Source organism: Festucalex cinctus, chromosome 15, assembly GCF_051991245.1.
Source record: "Festucalex cinctus isolate MCC-2025b chromosome 15, RoL_Fcin_1.0, whole genome shotgun sequence".
NCBI lineage: Eukaryota > Metazoa > Chordata > Actinopteri > Syngnathiformes > Syngnathidae > Festucalex > Festucalex cinctus.
Window position 1 is genome coordinate 11,795,238 of NC_135425.1, and position 23,577 is coordinate 11,818,814.

At 36.4% G+C, this 23,577-nt stretch overlaps 2 protein-coding genes across 5 annotated transcripts; both read right to left on the reverse strand.

Annotated features, from left to right (window-relative positions):
• Nucleotides 1–675: 675 nt before the first annotated feature.
• Nucleotides 676–14,338, reverse strand: nars1 (asparaginyl-tRNA synthetase 1). Of its 3 annotated transcripts, none has more exons than XM_077497932.1 (15): nucleotides 14,149–14,338; nucleotides 10,977–11,059; nucleotides 9,128–9,193; nucleotides 8,423–8,515; nucleotides 8,233–8,322; nucleotides 8,017–8,095; nucleotides 7,512–7,582; nucleotides 7,237–7,323; nucleotides 6,889–7,110; nucleotides 4,533–4,732; nucleotides 4,136–4,271; nucleotides 3,929–4,042; nucleotides 2,346–2,477; nucleotides 1,987–2,118; nucleotides 676–1,530 (listed from the first exon to the last, which is right to left on the reverse strand). In XM_077497932.1, the coding sequence occupies exons 1-15, from the start codon at nucleotides 14,168–14,170 to the stop codon at nucleotides 1,399–1,401; spliced, it is 1,659 nt and encodes a 552-aa protein (XP_077354058.1). In that variant the 5' UTR covers nucleotides 14,171–14,338; the 3' UTR covers nucleotides 676–1,398. The 3 variants fall into 3 exon arrangements, with proteins under 3 accessions (XP_077354058.1, XP_077354057.1, XP_077354059.1); XM_077497931.1 differs by having other exon boundaries at nucleotides 14,128–14,337; XM_077497933.1 differs by lacking the exon at nucleotides 14,149–14,338 and adding an exon at nucleotides 14,105–14,123.
• Nucleotides 14,339–14,978: 640 nt separating this feature from the next.
• On the reverse strand, nucleotides 14,979–23,098 carry slc31a2 (solute carrier family 31 member 2). 2 transcript variants are annotated; one of them, XM_077498236.1, is made up of 5 exons: nucleotides 22,860–23,098; nucleotides 18,265–18,331; nucleotides 15,992–16,226; nucleotides 15,800–15,842; nucleotides 14,979–15,726 (listed from the first exon to the last, which is right to left on the reverse strand). In XM_077498236.1, the coding sequence occupies exons 1-5, from the start codon at nucleotides 22,866–22,868 to the stop codon at nucleotides 15,691–15,693; spliced, it is 390 nt and encodes a 129-aa protein (XP_077354362.1). In that variant the 5' UTR covers nucleotides 22,869–23,098; the 3' UTR covers nucleotides 14,979–15,690. The 2 variants fall into 2 exon arrangements, with proteins under 2 accessions (XP_077354362.1, XP_077354361.1); XM_077498235.1 differs by having other exon boundaries at nucleotides 14,979–15,842; nucleotides 22,860–23,096.
• Between the last annotated feature and the right edge of the window lie 479 nt (nucleotides 23,099–23,577).

A 23,577-nucleotide genomic window follows, 5' to 3' on the forward strand; every position in this document is an offset into this window, starting at 1 on the left:
ATTTATGTTCTAACTAAAATGCAAATTTATATAGTGTTCGTTTAAGCATAAATATATACACGCACTTTAGTAATTGTACGTATATTCGCGTGCCTCGATTTTACGTTTGTTTTATATTCTACCGGTTTTTCTTGATCTACTTGAAGCACTTCCTTCTTTCTGTAGTCTTTCTTACTGTCATACACGTGAAAACGAGAAATGTATGCCATACAAGTCCAAACACGTGTCGAAATACCACATGGTAGAATGCTATTACATCACCATTTGCATTGTCTACTGCCATCTACTGGTTATCGTTATTCATAACACAAGCCTAAAATGCACTCTTTGTTCATTTCTATGACTTTCTGCAACTCGTCCAGTCTCTATCTGCAACAACCTGCTGCTGACACAGAGTGGCCACCAACTGAACCAGGAAATGTATTGGAGGTCCTTTCATGATGAAACACCCGTTGTGAATTGTGTCATTTAGTTCCTATTTAGGAACCACAAGTTTTGCAAAACGTATTGAAACTGTTTTACATTTGCATTTAACTTTAGAGAAGATCAAATTATATGTTCATAACATCAACAGCATAGTTTAATCAAATAGTCAAGAGTTTTTTTGTGTGTGTGTTTTCATTATCTCAAGTTGTTTCACTAAATGAGTAACACACCAAACCCTAGAATAATTACTCAGTTTGTTTGCATCATTTTATTTAAGTACGTAACCGTAATCACCTGATTCACCAGTAGCAGCCCCGACTTTTGTTCATTTCCTTGCAAGACAGTAATCAAATGTTCTTCAGCACTTCAAAATTGCCAATGTTACTATAGTGATTTTAAGTGATTCCCAACTATGAATAAACAGCATCATCAATACCCGTGTGCAATGTGTATTTTCTTGCCACACCTCCTCCAATATGTTCTTATATCAAAACCAGAGACATTTGTTCTGTAAACAATCCAAAGACACAAGAAAATGTTGCCAGTTTTTCCTCCTTGGATATTTGGACAGGAGAGGAAAATTTGACAAACAATTGCTAAAAACAAAACAAACAAAAAACACTGAGTCTTGTTGCCACTTGGTACTAACCATATTGTAGAATAATCGCAAAGCTTCAGTCCGAGCACAGACAGAGCTAGAAAGATTACATTTAAGGCAGGGAACGATCAAGCACATTCAGTATTTCACAATTACGGGGAAATGTGTTTGTTTGTTGTCGACAGCGCAAGTAGACATGATTAAGCTAACGTGATTGCACTTTTGCGGGGACATAATCAGAAGCGTGGATGAGCACCATATTGGGAACCAGTAATGAAGCTGGCAACAGAAAAACACCGGGACAAATCTATAATTCTGCTGTGTTTGATTCAATATTGACGTTTACATAATGGTCAGAGTGAATGTGTGCGTGTTTAGGGCCGGCAGCGCTGGATGAATCTTGGGTAAAGGCAGACGTCTCGGATGTGGTGTCTGTTCAGCAGCCAGGTGAGGAAACGCTCCAGACCAAGACCGTAACCACCGTGAGGACACGTGCCATACTTCCTCTGAATGGTAACATAAAAAAAATTCATATCAAGTAGGAAAAATGCTCAATTAACTCATTTGCTCCCAAAAACGTATAAATACGTTATATTTTAAATGTTTTAAGAAACCCAAAAACGTGTTTATATATATATTTTTTTTAATACTAGTTTTTTGATGCAGCCTCTCAACTGCAGAGAATGGGTGAAGCAATGGTAGTAAATACAAAAACAGGCAACAGGTGGCAGCAGAGTATAAGAGATCAACCGCGGCCATGTTGAAAACAAGCTGATTTCCCCATAATTCTGAACAGATTTGTAAATGATAATAAAACTTAGCTAAATTCTAATGCTAATTGCTGCAAAACAGAAACAGATAGAAATATCCTTTTTTTTTCCTGATGAAAGAAGAGACTCTAATCCTGCGAGTGAATGAGTTAATAGGGGAGGCAACAAGTCAACCATAAAGTGGTCAGTTACCTGATCAGTGTACCAGTAGTACGGGGTCGGGTCGATGCCCTCCCTCTTGTAGCCCTCGAACAGCTCCTCAGCGTCCCAGATACGCATCGAGCCTCCCACAATCTCACCCACATTTGGCATCAAAACGTCAACCTGCGAGGGGCGGACATGGCAAAACGGTCAAGTTGATACATCGATGAAAATGCAGTGTGATTGAGTGGAAGAGGCAAATAAGGTCCCCTACTAAGCTCACAATATAGCATAAGCAGAAAGTCGCTAAGGTGCGCAATTTAATTTTCGATCCAATAGGAATCTTTCGGCCTTGGCTGAGTTGAGCACAGTTTTGAATTGAGGCCAGCGCGATCAATAATGGTGCCTACCGACTCTGTGAGCCGTCTGTCCTCAGCGCAGCGCTGCATGTAGAAGGATTTGATCTCGGCTGGGAAACGACAAAGCAGAATTGTTTCGTTGATGGCATCCGTCATCAGCCTCTCGGGGGCCTCGGGGATGTCCTGACAGACACAAAAACACCAAAGACAAATATAAAAGGAATTCATGGCCGATCTTAGTGAATTATCATTTTGAGAGGAAGCACTGCTCCAGTATCCAGTGAACCAACACGTATTTTCAGTTTGCCATTTGTAAATGCACATCTTGGGGAACCGTATCCCCCGTTATTTGTTGAAAAACTATTTCCCATTTAAGTGTTCATGTCAAACTCTTGTATAATAAATTAGCATTGCTTTGGCGCCATCTTATTGGTTGGCAACCAGTCCAGGGTGTCCCCCGCCTACTGCCCAGAGCCAGCTGAGATAGGCTCCAGCATCCCCCGCGACCCTTGTGAGGAATAAGCGGTCAAGAAAATGGATGAATGGATGGCGCCATCTTGTGGCATCTTGCTGGCTAGGAACTACTCTTTGTTGAGGTGAATTAAGGCAGTGGTTCGCAAACCTTTTTTCAATGATGTACCTACCCCCTGTGAAATTTTTTTTTTCAGTCAAGTACACCCTAATCAGTGAAAAGAAATGTTGGTTGGAAAAAAAACAAAAAACAAAAAAAAAAACAGTGTGGTGCCATTGTCTAATTTATTAGTGATACTTTACTTATTTAGCCATTTTTGGCTGTCAAACATTAATATTTGCCTATAATAAATTTGATATTTTCATTATTTTTCATGTACAATTAGTCCCTTCAAAAACACATTTTGCAACTTGCTGTCGACTGAAAATGACATCACAAGGGCTCAGGTAACCAATCACAGCTCAGCTTGTGAGTCACAGACAAACCTAAAAAACAGGTGAGCTGTGATTGGTTATCTGAGCCATTGTGATGTCATTTTCAGTCGACAGCAAGTTGCAAAATGTGTTTTTAATTGTACTAATTGTACGTGAAGAATAAGGAAAGTATCAAATTAATTATAGACAAAATATTAACTTTTTATTGCTATAATGGACTAAATAAGTGAAGTATCCCTTTAAGCTTTGGAACTTCAGTTGTACAATTGTTTCTCAGATTATTTGGAATTAAAAAAAAAGACTTAAAAAAAACTTTTTTAAGGAAATAATTAAGCTATAAATAAAGATGTGTGCACATAAAAATTAAAAAGTCCTTGTTTGAGATCATAGTAAAGATCTGTTCTCAAAAAGAAGTCACTAAATTTAAATCAAATCTTGTGTCGGTTGTTATCCATCCATCCATCCATCCATCCATCCATCCATCCATCCATCCATCGGAAGAATTACAGTGTCTGCTTTAGATTTAACCAAGCAGCCATCTTGTTTGGTAGATAACGTCTTTGTAATGTCCTCTCTTTTCGTTCTGTTTATCCACCAAGATAATCTAATAAATACTTTTGTAGAATAACCATCACCATGTTATAGCCACCCGTTGTGAATTACAGACTTAAGATTTATGATTCCATGAGAGCAAAATATTCAAATAACATTGTCTGTGTCATGCTCACCTCTCCAAACTCATAGTAGGTTCCATCATCCTTCTTGATGTCATGTTCTTTGAGCCACTTGATGGCATCGGAGTAGTTCATCCTCTTGAACGGCCTTTTTGGAGGTTTGAAGTCCTGAAATATAGGAATGCATCATCCGAAAGTAAAATGGCAACTTTAGGATGCAATTCCCCGACTCCGACACCCCAAGTTGATGTCGCCTGGTACCGGGTTGATGTCATAGAGCAGTTCGGCGGCAGGGGATTTTAGCACTCGGTCCACAACATCGCACACCAAATCCTCCAGTCTGTTCAGCAGATCCTCAAAGGTTATGAAGGGACACTCGGCTTCGACGTGAGTGTACCTGCGCAGAAAATAATGGAGACGATACATCATAAAAGAAGCATCCACTTCACACAAACCTCATTTTGCTTGGCATGCTCGTACAAAGCCAGCCGGTGCTGCACCTTAACACAGAAATTAGCTGACAACAACTACTTGTGACTAACCTGGTTGCTTTTATGGGTTCACCCTAAGGTTACTCACTCAAGAATGTGGACTTACTGTACAGGAAATTAGTCCCATTCGTTTTACTTGGCTAGAGTAGATTGATTGGAATGCTCACTCTGAGAGGTGTCTGCGGGTGCGCGACTGCTCAGCTCGGTATGACTGCGCAATGCAGAAGCTGTCGCCCAGCGCAGGGATGCACGTTTCCAGGTAAAGCTGGGAAGACTGCGTCAGGTACGCCTGCTCGCCAAAGTAGTTGAGGTTAAACAGCGTGGAGCCGCCCTCCACCTGAGTCTGCACCAAAGTCGGAGGAAACACCTGCACAGGAATCAGGAAGTGGATGTCACAAGACTTGTCTTGATTAAGTGCGTGGAAATAAGTAAGCAAATAGGTTACTTAAAGTGGAAGTCAATCATAAACATTTATTGACAATAATATGTTATATGTGACCACACTAGTTTAGACATTCTGATTAATATTACATTTGTGGAATAAGAGTTATGAAGCAAACTACAGCAATTTCCATCTCAGGCGGCGGCCATTTTGTCACTTGCTGTCGACTGAAGATGACATCACACTTGCTCAGGGCTCAGGCAACGACCAATCACAGTTCACCTGTTTTCTGAAGCTGAGCTATGATTGGTTATTAGCTGAGACCTGAGCAACTGTGGTGTCATTTTCAGTCGACGGCAAGTGGCAAAATGGCCGCCCCCTAAGATGGATAAAAATGGATTTTGCTGCTCAACTCATATTCCACTAACACAATATTAGCCAGGATACCATATTTAGACCAGTGGGGCTGCATTAAACATATTGTCAAAAAATGTTTTTGACAATATGTTTAACTGTTTAGACAAACCTTTTAGTAGGGATGTTTAATACCACTTTTTTTCCCCAGACCAATAGTCGTACTATACTCAGCACTTAGTAGAAGTCACCAATAATCGATACCAAAGGATTGATACCACTTGCACTTTTGATACATGAAATTCTGTCCCCATTTAAAGGAAAAATGCTATCGATATATATTCAATTCAATTCAAATTTTATTTTAGTCTTTAAAGTAAAAGAAATGAAAGGGGACAGAACTAAGTAAAACTTGTTTTGTCTGCCCCGATCAACACAAAGATTCAACACAAAATGAATGACAGTGAGTGGTCATGATGCTTTCAGTGTAACAATACTACAAAATAATTAAAAAATAATTCAACTGCATGTCTTTATGCTACATATATTTTTGCAGCTTTTATACATTATTTAAAAATCCAAATTGACTGAGAAGAATTTGTTTTAACAATCCAGATTGTTAGACTGACACCTTGAGTTGAAATAGATCATTCTTTTTGTTTTGTTTTATATTTAGGTTCGGAAAAAAAAATGTCTGTTCCTCTTAATTTGTACTCACTTTCTCTTTTGAAAAATTTTAGTTGTATATTTTCTGGTAAAATTTCATGATGGGCTTTAAATAATATTTTAAGGTTAAAACATCAATTCATCAAATTTGAAAGTTTTTAGATGTATAAATAATGGATTAGTGTGGTCTCTGTATCCACAACCACAAATGCAAACATATAGATCATCCTTTAAAATGTCATTTATTTATTTATTTATTTATTTTTGGGGGTGAGGGGAATTTACTCAAAAGTAAATGGTATCACTGACTACTCAATAGATTGGTGGTTGTACTGGTATCGGTTTGGGAAAAAAATGTGATATTGAACATTCCTTCTTAACTCATTCACTCTCAGCCATTTTCACTGAAGCAACCCCATTTCGCTCTGCTTTACTGGATTTTGACAGATTTTTCAAGGCCCACAGAATATTGTGTTCTATTGCTATAAAAACACGGAACCTACCAAAAGAAAGATTAGAGTCTCTTCTTTCATCAAGAAAAAAAAAAAGTACATTTGTTTCTGTTTCGCAGCAATTAGCTAAGTTTCTTCATTATTCACAAACCTGTTTAAAACACTGTGGAAAAGAGCTTGTTGCAACATGGCCCTGATTGAGCTCATACTCTGCTGCCACCTGCTGGCCGTTTTTTTGCAACAACTACCATTGTTTTTAGCGACCTCTTCAAGTCAGAGGCTGCATCAAAGCCTTCTTTATGCTCTAGCATTAAAAAAACAAACATAAAAACGTACAAATACATGTTTGGGACCATGGCAATATTTAAAATAGAACGTTTTTAGACATTTTTGGGGGCAAATGAATTCATATTAAACGCCAACAATTTCTTCTATGGCCAACATCAATGTCAGACAATTCATGAACTCCCAAATTGTGATGGAAGCACAACAGAAGCAACATGAAGCTCGTGCTACAGCCGGGAAAAACCAGGAAGCAGGTTTCTAATATTTTTCCCACATTTTAAAAAAATGTTTTGTTAAAAATTGCTGTCCAGGCTCAACCCTCCACCTGGTCCTGCATTACCACCAGGTAGTAAACTAAGATGACCTCTTGAAAGCGTGCTTCACCTCGTAGTAACCCCGGCTGAAGAAGTGGTCCCGGAAGCACCGCGTGACCGTGGATCGGACTCGGAGGACCTTGGAGACGTTCTCGCCTCGGATCATCATGTGTCGGTTGTTAAGCTGGACGTCCACGTCAGACTCTTCGTTCAGGATGTTGTCGGCCCCACCTGCTGGCGCCAGGCCAATCAGCTCCCAGAAGTCGCAGTGGAGTTCATGACCTCCTGGCGCCTAGGAGAGTAACGGAAACTTAGTGTTTTACATTGAATAAAATGGTGAAAAAAATATTTTAAAAAAATACATATAAATATATGAGCATTTTTCCTGCTTGTGTGCATGATAAGCAGGCGTGTTCACCTGCTTTCCTTCAGGAACTGGCGTCACGGTCCCATAAAGTGCAACACTGCTCTCCGTGGACAACAATAAGCCATTATAGCACTGGCACTGGAGACAAGAACAAGACCAGTCAGTTGGTAGACGTTTATATACAGAGATTTTAAAATAATAATAAAAAAAATAAATATTGTGAAATTGTGTAACAATAACTACACAGGAGAACAATGAGTGATGCCAGTCACTATCAATCTTTAAAAAAAAAAAAAAAAAAAAAGGTCACAATGGGTTCTTTTTACCAGTTTATCAGACAGCACACACTGCAGGAAACCAGTTCCATCTCTCAGCACGACAAACATTAAATTTTTCCCTGTAGACAAACACAATTCAATTAAAATAGGTTAACTTTTTTGGAGAGCAGTCACTATCCATCCACGTGTGATTTGAAGTCTACCAACTTCTCGAATATTTTGTGAATTGATGAATCTGTTGATTATTAAATTGATTAATCGACTAATAAGATTTATTTTCATTTTGTGATTTAAGAAAGGGATAATTGATTTACTATGTTACCAGTTCGGTCATTGTTTTCCAAAGAAAAAAAGATGTTTGCAAATGTCTTATTTTGATTAACCACAGAAGATAATCAGTCTTCTTTCATGAAGGACGAAAGAAATAAGTGAACAACAACTGCTAATATGCTGAAATCAGAGGCTTTGGACAATTTTAAATTAAAAATGGCTCAAAATGATTATTCAATTATTAAAATAGTTGATTAATTTTGACAGCTCTACTACCACCAACCTTGTCGCCTAAGGCGATGAACCCATCCAAACACTTTGACTCTCTGACCTCTTTTTGGTCCCAGAGCATTGATTTTTACCTGCAAAAACACAAGAAGAAAGGAAAGCGCAAGTGACTCCCGCTCTGACATTAAGAATGTTGCTTATATATTAACATTCCATTTATCAAAATGTAGTTATGAATGTGGATTAAACAACATTAAAACCAAAGACGAACCGTCTCCGGATCTGGCAAACTGGGGTCCTTTTCAATAATGATATTCTTGGCTTCTTCCAGGTTCTTCTCTCTCCTTTCAGTGTCTCCCGCCTGTATTACAAACATGGACAAACAACAACAACAACAGTCAGACTAATGAAGAAAGCAACAACGACAAAAAAGTAGGTATTGCAGCAACCGATGAACGTACTTCTTTCTTTTCTTTGGACTCATTCTTGGCCTGTTCACGGTTAAAAGCTTTCTTTGCATTCTTCATCTGCGTCTTGGAGATCACAGCCCAACGCTGACAGAAACAAAGACGATACCAAAAATAGTTAAACTTACTACAACTTGTTAGGTACAATGCTGTAGGTATCAATTCTTTAGAGTGTATACATATTTGTAAGTAGTGCAGTATACAGTAGTATATAAATATATCAAAAGAGCGCATTACACTTAAATTTACTACAGAATGATTTACTCAGTGGACAGGAAAGAAGAAATGAGAAATACCACTGCAACAATAATCGCATATTAAAAGTGTTTGCAAAAATTTCATGATCAATTTGTTGTGTTGCACGATTATTATGTAAGTCACTCGCTGTGTTGCTCAATGCACTCTGCCACATACAACATAGGCAAAAAAAAAATATTCTTGTCCCTTCAATTCCCCTTTAAGAGCGCTTTTGATTTTCATGAAGCTATTTTTTTTTGCACATTTTTGCAGTTAATTTCAAGTCACGCCCTGTTTTTTTGTTTTTAATAAAAGAATAGACATTAAAAATGTTTGGTTTTACAAGTGACTCACTGATTAATAGAAAAACAATACACCAATTATTCAATTATTGAAATAAACATTACCGGTAGTTGAAGCTCTAGTAAAAGAAAAAAAATGTGTACAAAAAAATCCTGCTACCTCTTCCTCTTTCTGTGAGTCTATGTAGATTGTAGGGAATGGTTCTTTGCCAATGAAGAGCAGAGCCTGTGAAGGTAAATCAAAAACACAATCATCAGATATCTGAGTGAAAATATCACTAACATTCTTAGTACCATTCCTGAGAGAAAAAAAAACAATATAACGTTTATGAAAAAAATAAAATAAAATAAATACATGGGAGTTGAAAATGTAATTCAAAACGCTGGAGTTCATTTAGAGAAGGGGTGTCCAAAATCAGTCCCCGAGGGCCGGAGTCCTGCATGTTTTGCATGTTTCCCTGCTCCGACGCACCTGTTTCCAATGAGCAGGATCGTTATCAGGCTTATGAGGAGCTTGCTGATGAGCTTCAGGTGTTTCAGGTGTGGTGGAGAAGGGACTCATCGAAAACCTGCAGGACTCCAGCCCTCGAGGACCACGTTTGGACACCATTGATTGATGATGATGATGATGATGATGATGATGATGATGATGATGATTGATGCCTTGATGCCCATGGTATGTGAGTGTACCTCACTGGTGTTCAGTTGAATCAGCATTTAATAAGTTTAAGTTTGGGGATGGCTATGTTTGGAGGATAGCTTGACCTTGTAAATTGTTACTTCATACTAGATTAATAGATCAGAGTGTTTTGTGGTATTGGTATTTTACTTTAACTCATTCACTCGCAGCCATTTTCGCTGAAGCAACCCCATTCGCTGTTTTACTGGAATTTGCAAGGCCCACAGAATATTGTGTTATATTGCGATAAAACATGGAAGCTACTAGGGGTGTGAATTGCCTAGTACCTGACGATTCGATTCGTATCACGATTCACAGGTCACGATTCGATACCGATTAATCACGATACGAATTTATAAGTCGATTGTTGCAATTTTTTTCATTCAAATTTAGAAAATACTAATCAGTAAGCTTGTAGAGTGTAAGATTTATATGAGAATGTATTATTTATTTATCTGAAATTTCAGTCTTATAGAGGTTGTAATCTGTTTCATGTTTGAACAGCATTAAAATAAAATATTAAGGCTTAATGTTCCGTTCATATAACATTCTTCCATGCTCAAGGTGTGAATTCTAACCCGAAGTCAGACGTTTTGTTGAATATTTTTCCATTAAAAATGGAAGTTTAAAAATCGATTCACACAAAAAAAAAAAAAAAAAAAAAAAAAAAGGCAATGATGATAAGACGTTGAATCGGTAAGACTACCGAATGAACAATTCTGAGCTCTTTAAAAAAACAAAAAATAAAAAAAAAAATTAAAAAAACGATTCAGCCGCCTATTGAATCGATTCGAGAATTGCGCAATGTAGTATCGCGATATATTGCCGAATCGATTTTTTTTAACACCCCTAGAAGCTACCAAAAGAAAGATTAGAGTCTCTTCTTTCATCAGGGAAAAAACAAAAGTATATTTCTATCTGTTTCTGTTTTGCAGCCAACACCATTAGAATATAGCTAAGTTTCCTCATTATTCACAAACCTGTTGAAAACACTGGGGAAAAGAGCTGTGGCAACATAATCCTGGTTGATCTCTTATACTCTGCTGCCACCTGCTGGACGTTTTTTTTTTTTGTTTGTAATAACTACCATTGCTTAAAGCGACCTCTTCAGGTCAGAGGCTGCATCAAAGCCTTCTGTATGCTCTAGCATTTAAAAAAAAAAAGCATAAAAAAAAACTTATAAATATGTTTTTGGGACCATGGCAATATTTAAAATAGAACGTTTTTACACATTTTTGGGAGCAAATTAGTTAAAGTGGTTTCACATAAAAAAAAGACACAAATCACCTTGGCAATAGGCATCTTTGAATTTGAGTTCATATTTGTTTACCTTGAGAGGTGTCTTGAATGGTTTCTGCTCGGACCCATCTCCATCCTGGTCATTGCCACATTTGTCCGACACGTACACTTCCCCTGGGGTACACAAGTACAGTTGTAATACACACACTAAACCTACACACAGCTCTTCTTTTGAGATTGATTACAAAGGAAAATGTAGTAATTTATTACTAAATAAGTGCTACAACAACAAAATTAATTGGTCTGGTTGAAAGTATTTTATTTTAATTTATTAGACTCATAATCGCGCAAGGGTTAAGCCTGCAATTAATTTGGTTTCAGTAGTTAAATGATTTGAAAATATTCCCTTTTGTTTCTGCCATTCTAAAGACGACCTGTTTGTGTTGTATATTTCACAGTTTTTTCATTTTTGTTTTTTCAATACTCTTTTGTTACAGCACAATACCCAAAGCATCCGGATCTCGGCTGTATTAATTTATTGAGGCCCTAATAAGTAACCTCGATAAGGAAATAGGTTAAGCAAGCCAGTCAGGTTTCACTTTGCTGGACAATAAAGGCTCGAGCATATTAGAACAAAGATAAGGAAGGATACTGCTATTTTCGGTTTCAATCTGAATAGCTAAATCACTAATAAATCCATAATACAAACCTGTATAAAAGGGGGTAAAACACTTACATGCACTGGATCTTAGAGCAATGAAATCACAAACTGTTATCTTAAATGATTGTCAGTCTATCTTTTTACATTGAATGTTGTGCCTCGCGTGACAACAAAATGATCATTTCGGGGAAGCCATTGTACGGATGCACAATAATTTTTTATTGCATCACTACACATAACAATGACTGCATGATTTATACTGCAGGTGATAGGAAACGTGATTTATTTTACAGAAATTGTGAGAACAATTATGTTGCAATACATGAAATTCATTGATGTAGCAGTAGATCCGGTGCGGTAAATGACAGCTGTAATGGGTTACCATTCGGCGACAATTCATTTTTGGATGTCGGTTTTATAATCCTATCATGTAAAACAATACTAATTTCAGCAGTACGTTAATTCAGCACGTTAGTCAATCTGAGATCCTGAGAATTACTAGCACGCTAACTGCGAGCATGTTAGCGACTGTTACAATTGGTAAGGTACTACATATGTCACCAGAAGTAAGGCGACTAATATAGTGGTACTTAGCCTGGAGACTTTCATTGATTTTCTTACCATCAGCCACTTGATCCACATCTGTGGTTATATCTGTTGCCATATCAGTCCAGGTACTTTTCTAGTCCGGTGACTATATTATTATGTTAAAAAAAAATAAAAATAACAAAAGAGGCAAGTCGGTCTCTGCTTGGTCCTGTTGTAGTGCACGACTAGTAGCTCTCCACACTGGTTTTGCTGCTGTATTTGCTACAATCGAAATAAGGAGGTCCTTTTCTCTGACTGACGCACATTGGACATTGTTCAAAGTCATTTCAGTACCCACCAATTCAATTGGTGGTACTGATTGTCAGCAAGATGATATGAAACGCCCAAATCACGTACATTGCTGTAAATTTGCATATAGCTACTGTACAGTGAGTGCGCGAGATTGTTTCTATTCCTGTTATTGAATGTATGCTTTGGTGACTAAAGGGAGCAGGGGTTTTTTTGTTTTTTTTTCTGTGCATCGAAGCAGAAACGGCGGCACGGTCGTCGAGTGGTTAGCACGTCCGCTTCCCAGTCATGAGGTTTCCGGTTCGAGTCCAGGCTCGGACCTTCCTGGGTGGAATTTGCATGTTCTCCCCGTGCCCGCGTGGGTCTTCTCCGGGTACTCCGGTCTCCTCCCACATTCCAAAGACATGCATGGCAGGTTAATTGGGCGCTCCGAATTGTCCCTAGGTGTGAGTGTGGATGGTTGTTCGTCTCTGTGTGCCCTGCGATTGGCTGGCAACCAGTCCAGGGTGTCCCCCGCCTACTGCCCAGAGCCAGCTGAGATAGGCGCCAGCAGCCCCCGCGACCCTTGTGAGGAATAAGCGGTCAAGAAAATGGATGGATGGATGGAAGCAGAATCATATATTTCGGCAATAGTTACAAAAAAATATTTAATGAAAGTTACCTATACATATACACATACATATATATATATATATATATATATATATATATACATATATATACACATATACATATATATATATATATATATATATATATATATATATATATATATATATATATATATATACATATACATATATATATAACTTATCCATATAAGGAATATAACAATGTACAAATGTAATGTAATGTACTAATGGAATGAAAAAAGAGCGAACCATATTTCTTATTATTCTTTCATGGTCCACTCTCCTTAAAGTTTAACATAAATGGAATTGCTGGTAGCCACTGTGTTGGATTTGGTCATTCCGGTCAGCTGACATGAAAGAAAATTTATTTTGAAATTCCCTTCTTTTTAAAAACATTTTTTAAGCCTTTTAATAATCTTGAGTTTGGTCGCACGATATGAACTCATTTTCGGTTTAGGTACTGCATCATGATGTAGCCCAAATGACGTCACCTAACGATTGAGTGTAACAACCATTTTATCTAGTGAAACAATAAATCACAAACTGTTAGCTTTAATTATTATAAGAGCCTTAAGACGTTGTTCCAAAATGTATAAAAAATGAATAATAATAATAATAATAATAATAATAATAATAATAATAATAATAGTTATTATTATTATTATTATTATTATGAGGAATGCACAATATTAGTCTCTTCTATTCATTCAATCTCCTTCTTCACAAAACAATGATTTATACCACAGTTGGCGACTAATGACGTTTATTTGACAGGATTTCTTTAAACTGTGTCGTGATGATAAGTGAACGTAATTGACTGACGCAACAGTACGTTCTGTGCAGCAAAATGACAGCTGTGATGGTTACCATTACGCTACAATAACTTCATTTTCATAAGTCCGTTTTAACTCTAGCACGTAATACAGCACGTAGGCAGTATATTAATTCATCGTAAATTCGTCTAAACAGAAGTGAATCTGAGAACTGGGGAGTTACTAGCATGCTAACTGTTAGCATATCTGTGACTGATGCAATTGGTAGTGTACACATGTCATCAGCAGCTAGGTGGCTAACATACTTAGCACGCACATTTTCATTGGTTTCTTCCTTACCAACAGACACTTTGTCCACACCTTTGATTATATCTGTCGCCATATCAGTCCAGGCGCTGTTGCAGTCCGCTCACGAAATAATTTCGTAAAACACACAACGCAAGATGTAAGTGCCGGTGTTGGTTCTATATCGGTCCTGCTGCCGTGCTTGACATGTAGCCGTACACATACACACACTGGTCTCACCGCATACGCTAAAATCCAAGGAAGTTGGTCCTCTCCGAGCCGAGGAAAACTGTCGCCCATTGGACGGTTTCAACGGCGATTCAGTACCCGCAAATTCAATTGGTGGAATTTTATTGTCCACATGGTCACTTGAAACGCTCTTTTTCTTATGAATTAACTTAAAAAATAAAAAATAAATTCAGTTACAGTATGTTGCACGTTGATTTATACGTTATTAAATTGCGCGTTGAGTTTTACTTAAGAGCAAATTTGAAAAATGAATGAACCCAAAATCTGAAAATGTTAATTATTTTAGAAAATAACAGCTATAACACTAACATTAGTTTGATTAAACTCAACTTTATTTGCGTTACAGAAAAACATGATCTTAAAAATAGCTTAAATAAAGTTAATTAAAATAACAACTAATCACAGTAGCAGGACTAGAGTGGGACTCATTTTCAGCCCTGGAGTTTCATGGCTCAGATCAACAGCCCACAAATGTAGGCTAGCAATCTAAAATAGATTTCTTTTCCCTCCAACATCAATATTCTGAATATTGACAAACTGAAAAATTAAATAATTAAATAGAATGTGAATATTATATTCGCATTCTATTTAATCAAAACTACAACTGAATGTACTTGTAAGATCACACCCATTATTTCACAAAGTATGAGAAAACATAAGATTTACAATGATTAACATTTATTACTGCACCTGTATTATCCATTATGCATCATCAATTGCTTTGATAAGGACATTCATTTTCAGTCAGCTCTTCATGTTTTATCATTGTGAACAAGAAAACGGACTTTGTGGCAATTTTGCTGAAATTTATTTACAAAAAAAAAAGGGGAAAAAAAAGATCTGACAGTTTCCATATCAGGCATTCAACCACTCCCCCAAAGGCACATCATCAATCACCTCTTTAATATGTCATTTCCTACAGACAGGGTGTACAATTGTTACAGTGCCGTTAGATTATTTCTACTTTTGGTGATACCCATTGTAATAAAAATCGTCCAAGTGCTCCTGATGAGTCATTCAGCGTGAGTAAAATCCCACAATTAAATTCTTCAAAGTGGCCACTGCAGTATTTTGCAACAGATAACTGATATCATGTGTACAAATGAATTCAACTTTAGTGTGCAAAGATTAAATGACTTTTGAATCAGAGACATTTTTTAACGCACATTGTTTTTCCCCTTTATTTTAACAAAACAAATGAGTGTTCTATCTGGTGTACAACAAAATTAACACAAGCAACTGCTTCCCTCACAATTTGGCAAAAACTAACCCCCAAGCATCAAAACAGCACATCCTAACCAAAAACATGATCCTTTTAATGCTAGGGAGAAAACATCCTAGCTTGTACTGTCCATCAATGCTGATCTATCAGCGGGAATGAGATGTAATAACCCAGTGTGGAACCTGCGATGACGCCGAGGAAGATCCAAATGTTGAAGGACATGACACACAACATCAACATGTAGCCCAACGTCACCTGCAGCAAGTGGAGCAATGTCTGGATTCCGTGGAGCAACCAGCTGAGGACAGGATGCAGATCATTATTTTATCCATTTATTTAAGTCTCTTGAAAAGAAAGTCATTTGATCATAGCAACAATTTGGCACAAAAAAAAGCGCATTATCTGTCCAAAAAAAAAACCAAGTTGTGGCGACTAGAAAGAAAATACCTTCTCCTGTTGCTTGGAAAGAGAGGGCTTGATTCTTTGGGAGTCAACGAGGATTGAGAGGTGCTGCTTTCCAGCGCAGGATTGCTGTCGCTCCCGCAGGCCGGCGGCACGCTAGCATAAGGAGTGGAATACCGAGCCGGCGCTGTGCTCCTCCTGTTAAGCCACACCCTCCACACTTTGAGCAGCTCGTAGAAGACTGTCAGCAGCATGACCACCAGCACTGACAGAAACATACCTGAGGGGACATACAAAGATTTCGAGCAGAAACTATATCGTGAAATCTTTATGGTTTAATATAGTCAATTTTGGATGAAGAATAAATTAAGAAAACATGGAGATGACTTATTATTTTGTTGAATTTTTGTGCGAATGGTTTCATATTTTATTCGTCTTTTTATTCTCCACACTTTTTTACCATGTAATAACTCCCATATAATACTTCCGATTTATATCGCTCAAATTTCAACTTGCTTCTAAAATTCACGCCATCTTGGGAATATATATCGTCTGATTTCACAGAACTTTTTGTATTCGCACAAATTAATGTTAAAATATCCACTTTTCCCCATTCATTTTCAATGGGACTGACGTTGAACTTTTTCTAAGTCCCATTTTCCACGCCCACTTCCATACATACAACTTCTCTTCATTACCAGTTCTGTGATATTGCTCAGTGACGCACTTTGTAAAATGCATTGTCCAGTAGGGTTGTTATGATATCCAAACATCACTATACGATATCACGATACGAAGGCCACGATACGATAATTATCACAATATTGTGGGGAGGATGGCGATACAAAAAATTCACAAAATTGTTAAAAAAAAAAAAATGAAAAATTAGCTCATACAAAAAAAATATTGTGCTTTGTACAATACAGTAATGAAAATAAAAAAATATATGAATATATATAAAAATATATAAATACTTAGTTGCTAAGACACACACATATTGAGTTCCTCCACATATTGACTCGGTTCACAAGCAAATTACGTTCCCCTTCGTCTGACCATTAGCGTGGAAACGTATAAGGGCCTAAACATGCCTTGTGAAAATTAAACTGCAATAAAAAAAAACTAGCCACCAGAGGGTGCTAGAACGGCACAAATGGAATTCAACCTGACTTTTTTTTTTTAACAGATGTGCTGCTTTTAATATTGTGACATGACGACGACGATATATTGTCCAGTAACCAGGAGGTCGTGGGTTCGAATCCCACCTCCAACTGTACATTGCAAATGTAGCCATGGCAATTGTGCTAAGTGATTACATGTATACCAAATATCTTTGTTCCTATTTTCCAGGTAAATGAATGGTGGGTGCCTTGGTGGCGCTATTGTGTGAATTTTATTTTATTTTTTTGCATTTTTACATTGGATATCATTCGTTCCATTGTTCCATCTAAATGAATGGAGAGTACTTTCAGATAACACTTGTACATATAAATAGGCCATTAACCATGATTTTCAACAAGCCAAATTGGCTCACGTTAAATACTTGCCTGGCGTTATGGAGACATGCAAGGGCGTTGGTTCAAATCTCACTTGGGAAATATTTTATTAGCATTCAGCTTTCAACATTCCCACGGAATTTCTGCAGAAATTTCACTTTCTCCAGATATTATTGTTATTTTTTAAAGTATTTTTTTTTTCATGTTCAAATAAACAAACTCAATTTTGGGGCGCTCCCATGTGAGTTCATCACATTATCTTTTTTTTTTAACCTAATCAAAATAAGAAAAAGTATTAAATTGGTTTAAGATAAACTACAATAACTACCATCCAGCGGGGGGGGGGGGGGGGGGAAATGCTATATAAAATATCTCAACTCAACTTTATTTATAAAGCACTTTAAAACAACCTTTGCTGCATACAAAGTGGTGTACGTGGAATACAAATCAGTAAAGACAAGTGAACAAAATAACACAAAATAAGATTAATAAATAAATAAAAAGATTGACATATTTAAAAAAAAATTAAAAATTGCATTAATTTGATGTGATCCTAATTTCTGTCTTTTTCTTCCCCCTACAAAAACTAAGAAGTATTTATGGCGATTTCTTCACTGTAATCTAATTTTTGGAAATCCTGTTATTTTTTAGGTTTTATGAGCTGGAAGCCCCAAAATATGTAACAATAAACAAATAAATACTCAAAATCACTTAAATTGTGGTCCCTGAATCTATAATTGACTTTTTGAATGGAATTGTGGAAAACAAAATGAATTTTTCCATGATATTAAAATGTTTTGGAATGGGTTTGCATATGAATACCTCCAGGGCCGCTCACATGCCAGAAGTCAAACAGGAGTGTCACGTTACTTGACGCCTCGAATGTCATCTGAAAAATAAATATACAAAAGATGTTCAGGCAATGTCAAATAAAATGTCACATATTCGTACAATATCATTGCTTAAGCACATCCACACCATTTGATTAGGCTCCACATATAATGATTCCTCATACAATGATCCAGATTGCCCTTGAGTAAAGTTAAAAAATAAATAAAATATAAATTCACAGGTGAATTGGTTCTACCTCACAATGGTATGTGAGGCAAGTCATTCCATGTACACAGAACTTTCACGGTTGTGGTTTTTGGTTGTTTGCAGTCATGTAGACCTACAAACAAACCAACTGACATGGATTTTAAAAAAAACAAAAAAAAAAACGGCTTTTTTTGTAAGACGTAATAGCGCAAAATGCCCTGCAGGTGTCGCATGCGATTCTCCTGTTGTACTTCTTCCTGGATTTCAAAGTTCAGAAAAGAATTCCATCACTGCCAACTTTGAAATGAAATGAAATTCACATGACATCAAACCCAATTACAAAACAAAATAACAGCACATTGTGTTCCCTGCTGCTGCAGTAGACGTGTGAGTGTGACAGACAAAAAGAATGTCTCTGTGTGTGCTGTCAAAACTATTTAAAGGGGAAGTCAATCCAAAAATATTCGTTACAATAATATAGTATGTTGCTATTGAGTGGTAGAAAAAGAAATTTGCTACATATATTAGTTTAAGTAAGGTAGTAGAGCTACTCACTCAAACTACTTCAAGTGAGCGGAAGACTGCACACGAACGAGTGCTTGTCTTGCACCTCAGTTGAGAAGAGGTGGGAGGGAAATCTTCACAGCGCTCAAATTTTGGGGGTGCTTGGATTTACTTTAGGGGTGTTTCAGCACCCCCAAAATTAATGGAATTAATATATTGGAGACATTTCATCAAGTTTCGACTGCCTCACTTCAACAAAAGAGCTTTGCATGTAACAACAGGGAAAGAAGATGAAATGTTTCCATCTTATTGAAAATTAAATTGCACATCTTATACATTATATAGGATATTTTTAAAGCATAATAACTTCAAGTTAACTAGTAGTTCAAAAAATGTGCATTTTCTTTTCTTTTTTTTTAAATAATGACATTTTCTTTCCCTAATAACGAGCATAAAGCAAAACAGCTGTCAGATAAGTACAGCATAATTTACTGAGAAGCAGCCGCTCAATGCATCAAGTTATCAGGAAAATGATTTCTTGAGTTAATGGACAAGAAAGTACACACTACTCTCCAGAACATGACATGCTGTATAAACAGTACAAATTTTTTTGTTCCATACATCATTAGAAATTAAATGTGCAGTGCGGATAACTATTTTTGACAGACTACAGTAAACAATTGGTTTGATAATAATAGGTGTTTAGTTTAAAAACTGATACTAAAACAACACTTTTCAACACTTATTCAATTGAAATAACTCCAGTCATTACAAGCATGAAAAACAATATAGGAGGAGCTCTTCAACACTTATACTGCATGACATATTCATGTCCATATTTAATCAGGTAAATTATCACACAAATGTCACCACCATTGCATTTACTTAGTTGTTTTTATGCATGCAGATATGTGACTGCGCTCTAGTGCATAATCAACTTCGACCTTGACTGTTCTGTTTTGAAACCATATGCCTGCTCAGTGTTCCCAATATACACATAAGCAAATTTCTCAGTGCACTGAACAGCATACACCAAGATTGTTTTTTTTTTTTTTCTGGGTTAGGGGTGTCCGGTCTTTGGGGTGTACCAAGCCTTTGTCTCAGGGTTAGGGCTGCTCGATTATGGGAAAAATAATAATCACAATTATTTTGGTAATGATTGAAATCATGATTATTCAAACTTTTTGGTGCATTTCTGGTCCATAAATAGAACATGTTTAAGCATTTAAAAATGTTAAGACCAATTTAAAAAAAAGAAAAAAGAAGAAAGAAACGCTATAATTATGTAAGATCCTTTTGGACCAAACAGAATTCATAATAATATATTCAAAATAATATTTATTTATTTATTTATTTATGTTGGCAAAAACTTGAAGTTGGAGTGCAGCATGTGCACTGTGCACAGTAGATGATTTTTTTTTGTACAAAACAAGTAAATGTTTAAACCTAAAAAAAACAAAACAAATTAAAAAAAATATTAAGACAAATAAAATTATTTTAAACACTAATTATGCAAGTTACTTTTGGATGAAACAAAATTTATTAAATTTAGTTATTTTATTATTATAAAAAGGTGCAAATGTATAAATGTAAATGATCAAAAATTGGCATTAATAATCCTTTTTTTTTTTTTTTCTTTTTTTACGATTATGCTGATTTTGTAATTGTGGAGTGTAATCATTGAAATTGTAATTGAATTTCGATTAATTGCACAGCCTTACTCAAGGTGTTACCAGGTTTGACTTTGAAGTGTCCCAAATGCTGAGTCAGCTAAAATTCCTTCTGAGTTCTTCAGATAGACCTGATACATACGGAATGACAATGTTCTTGCGCCTGTCACTCTTTTCACATCCAGCTTGTTTTTGTTGACTTTTGTAAAGTTCTGGAACTGTATACACAAGTACATATTTGACAAACGACAAGTTTTGAGGGCGTACCTCAGGTCTATTTACGGGCCAGCCCAGTCACTATCCTCTGCAAATAGCACTCTACTCATATTCTGTACTCATATTCTAATGACACACAAGACCAGCACATGGACAGTGTTTGCATGGAGAGTCATGTAGCAATTGCAGGTAGAAATAGCTACTGATTTGTATCCCGTCAGATTTAGGGTATATCTCGGCAGTTTTCATTACTTACTTTTTCAACAACACATCAGTAGATAAAATAGACTCTGTCTCGCGATGGTCTAAACCCAACTTATGTCATTATGAACGCTTGCTGCTTGGTCACCAAAACATGCAAATATAATGTATAGTGTACTACTAATCAGACCAATGATCTTTTCAGTTTTCGGTACTTTCATTTTATCTGTTTGAAATAGTATGCAAGACCAACATTTAAAAATAAATAAATAAATAAATTTAAAAAAAAAAAGCCAAGCCATGCTGCCCCTCCTTTAACAGCAGCAGCTGTTAGCACAGATTAGCACAGATTAATGTTAGATACAAAGTTGCAGATAGAGTGCAATATTTTATTATGTTTTTGAGAGTTGGTGAGTCGGCTCCCTGAATATACTTTGTATTTTTGTGTGTACAAAAAAAATGAAATAAGACATTCGAAAGAGAAGAGCACATTGGCTTTAATGTCTGAGTGTTAGACAGGGCAATGCTTAACAAACTCATGAGGACACCATAACCATTAGGGGTGTGAATTGCCTCGTACCTGACGATTCGATTCGTATCACGATTCACAGGTCACGATTCGATTCGATACCGATTAATCCCGATACGAATTTATAAGTCGATTGTTGCGATTTTTTTTCATTCAAATTTAGAAAATACTAATCAGTAAGCTTGTAGAGTGTAAGATTTATATGAAAATGTATTATTTATTTATCTGAAATTTCAGTCTTATAGAGGTTGTAATCTGTTTCATGTTTAAACAGCATTAAAATAAAATATTAAGGCTTAATGTTCCGTTCATATAACCTTCTTCCATGCTTAAGGTGTGAATCCTAAAAAAAAAAAAAGAAAAAAAAAATCGATTTTGCCTATTATTGAATCGATTCGAGAATCGCGCGATGTAGTATCGCGATATATCGCCGAATCGATTTTTTTTAACACCCCTAATAACCATATTAAGGTTTATGCCACAGCAGCCCTAAATTGTCACATTCAAAATTGTGTTTCTGCACTTATTAATACTGGATATAGAAGTTCTGTCACAGAAATATATTTAATGCAAAAGCATAATGATTGATTATCTAGTATGAATTTTTAAAGTGGCAGATTTATAACTTAAAACATTTCAAGTCACTTAATATGCTTTGATTAATATGTCATATTATAGTTATTTACTTTCAGTCCTGACCAGGAAAATAAAAACTGTCTTAGTGGTTGAATCTTATGCTTGATTAATTTCTGATTTGCCTAGTAAGATGGCTCAAACTTGGGTGAATTTCTGTTTGAAATCCCTTATTTCCGTTCAAAACGGTAAAACATGAAAAGTTGTTTGTAAATGAAAGACTGCGCATGACAAAACGTAATAGTTCTGGATGGTCTATATGGAAAATATGACAGGTGGTTTAAAAAAAATAAAATAAAAAACAAGGACTGTTTAATCAAATCGGTGTTGAGGAATGGTGAACCATTTTACATTGGTCCACAAATAACGGTAAAAGCTTCAATCTTCAATAATGATTGTGAATTAAAATGCATGGGTTGTAAATGAGTCCCACAAATTTTATTTTTAATGTTCTGGTTCCTTATGCGTTGATATAATGCATGCATCATTACGTTTGTATGTTTATAATGCTGGCCTCAATAGGCAAACACAGGCAAGAGAGTTTCAAGGCACGCATTCATGACGTTCGTAGGGAAACGCATGGATTCGAGTAGTCACACTCAAAAATGTTCTGTAACGAAACTCACGGGCATCATGTTGAACTTGCTGACCGAAGGAAAGCGTCAGTTGTTGTACTGTAGTTAACTCCGTTTACCCATTGCGGACTGCTTTTTCTGGCTTGGCTGACTCTTGATGCTTCGACAATGAAATGTCAAGTATGAGACAATTTTTGTTGCACTCTTGAGTAAGGCAGACAAACGAAATCCGCCCAAAAACTACAGCACTGTACCTCGTGACTTCAGACAATAAACAAAAGGCTGACGGGCAATGGAGTTTTTCCGGTGAGGGACGATTGTCAAAACATTTCCGGTTTATGTACATTGTGCGCATGCGTGTAGTTTTATTGCGGTTTCATAATATGAATCAGAATAGAGGTGCAATGTTGGTCATGTTGACAACATATTATATACATAATATTCGAAACAACACCATATTTCAGTTTCCCTTTCTATTGGACTGATACGTAATTCACAGCTAATTGATATATGTCGTATTTGTCTCTTCCACAAGAGGTCAGGAGTACACCAGTACTTAGCTTGATTCTATTCTTGTTGAGCCAGGTTATCGTGCACATATGTGAACATTCCTTCCACTATTATTATCATACGAATAAATGACATATTATTATGTACATGTTTTATAAAATAGAATGTTTCTGATTGTCTTGCCTATATATGAAACAGGACCATTATCATTAGTATTAACAACAATTTAAGATTATCCCTTTTGTGATTCCGTTAAAAT

Excerpts from the sequence above, each read along its gene's own strand:
- nars1 (XM_077497931.1), bottom strand. The coding sequence starts at position 14,170 with ATGGCGACAGATATAATCAAAGGTGTGGACAAAGTGTCTGTTG. Across the intron at positions 7,583-8,016 it reads TCATCGCCTTAGGCGACAAG|GGAAAAATTTAATGTTTGTC; the intron begins GTTGGTGGTAGT and ends GTTTGTCTACAG. Across the intron at positions 4,733-6,888 it reads TCAGCCGGGGTTACTACGAG|GTGTTTCCTCCGACTTTGGT; the intron begins GTGAAGCACGCT and ends ATTCCTGTGCAG.
- slc31a2 (XM_077498235.1), bottom strand. Across the intron at positions 16,227-18,264 it reads GCATGTGAGCGGCCCTGGAG|GTATGTTTCTGTCAGTGCTG; the intron begins GTATTCATATGC and ends ATGTCCCCTCAG. Across the intron at positions 15,843-15,991 it reads TTTCCAAGCAACAGGAGAAG|CTGGTTGCTCCACGGAATCC; the intron begins GTATTTTCTTTC and ends TCCTGTCCTCAG.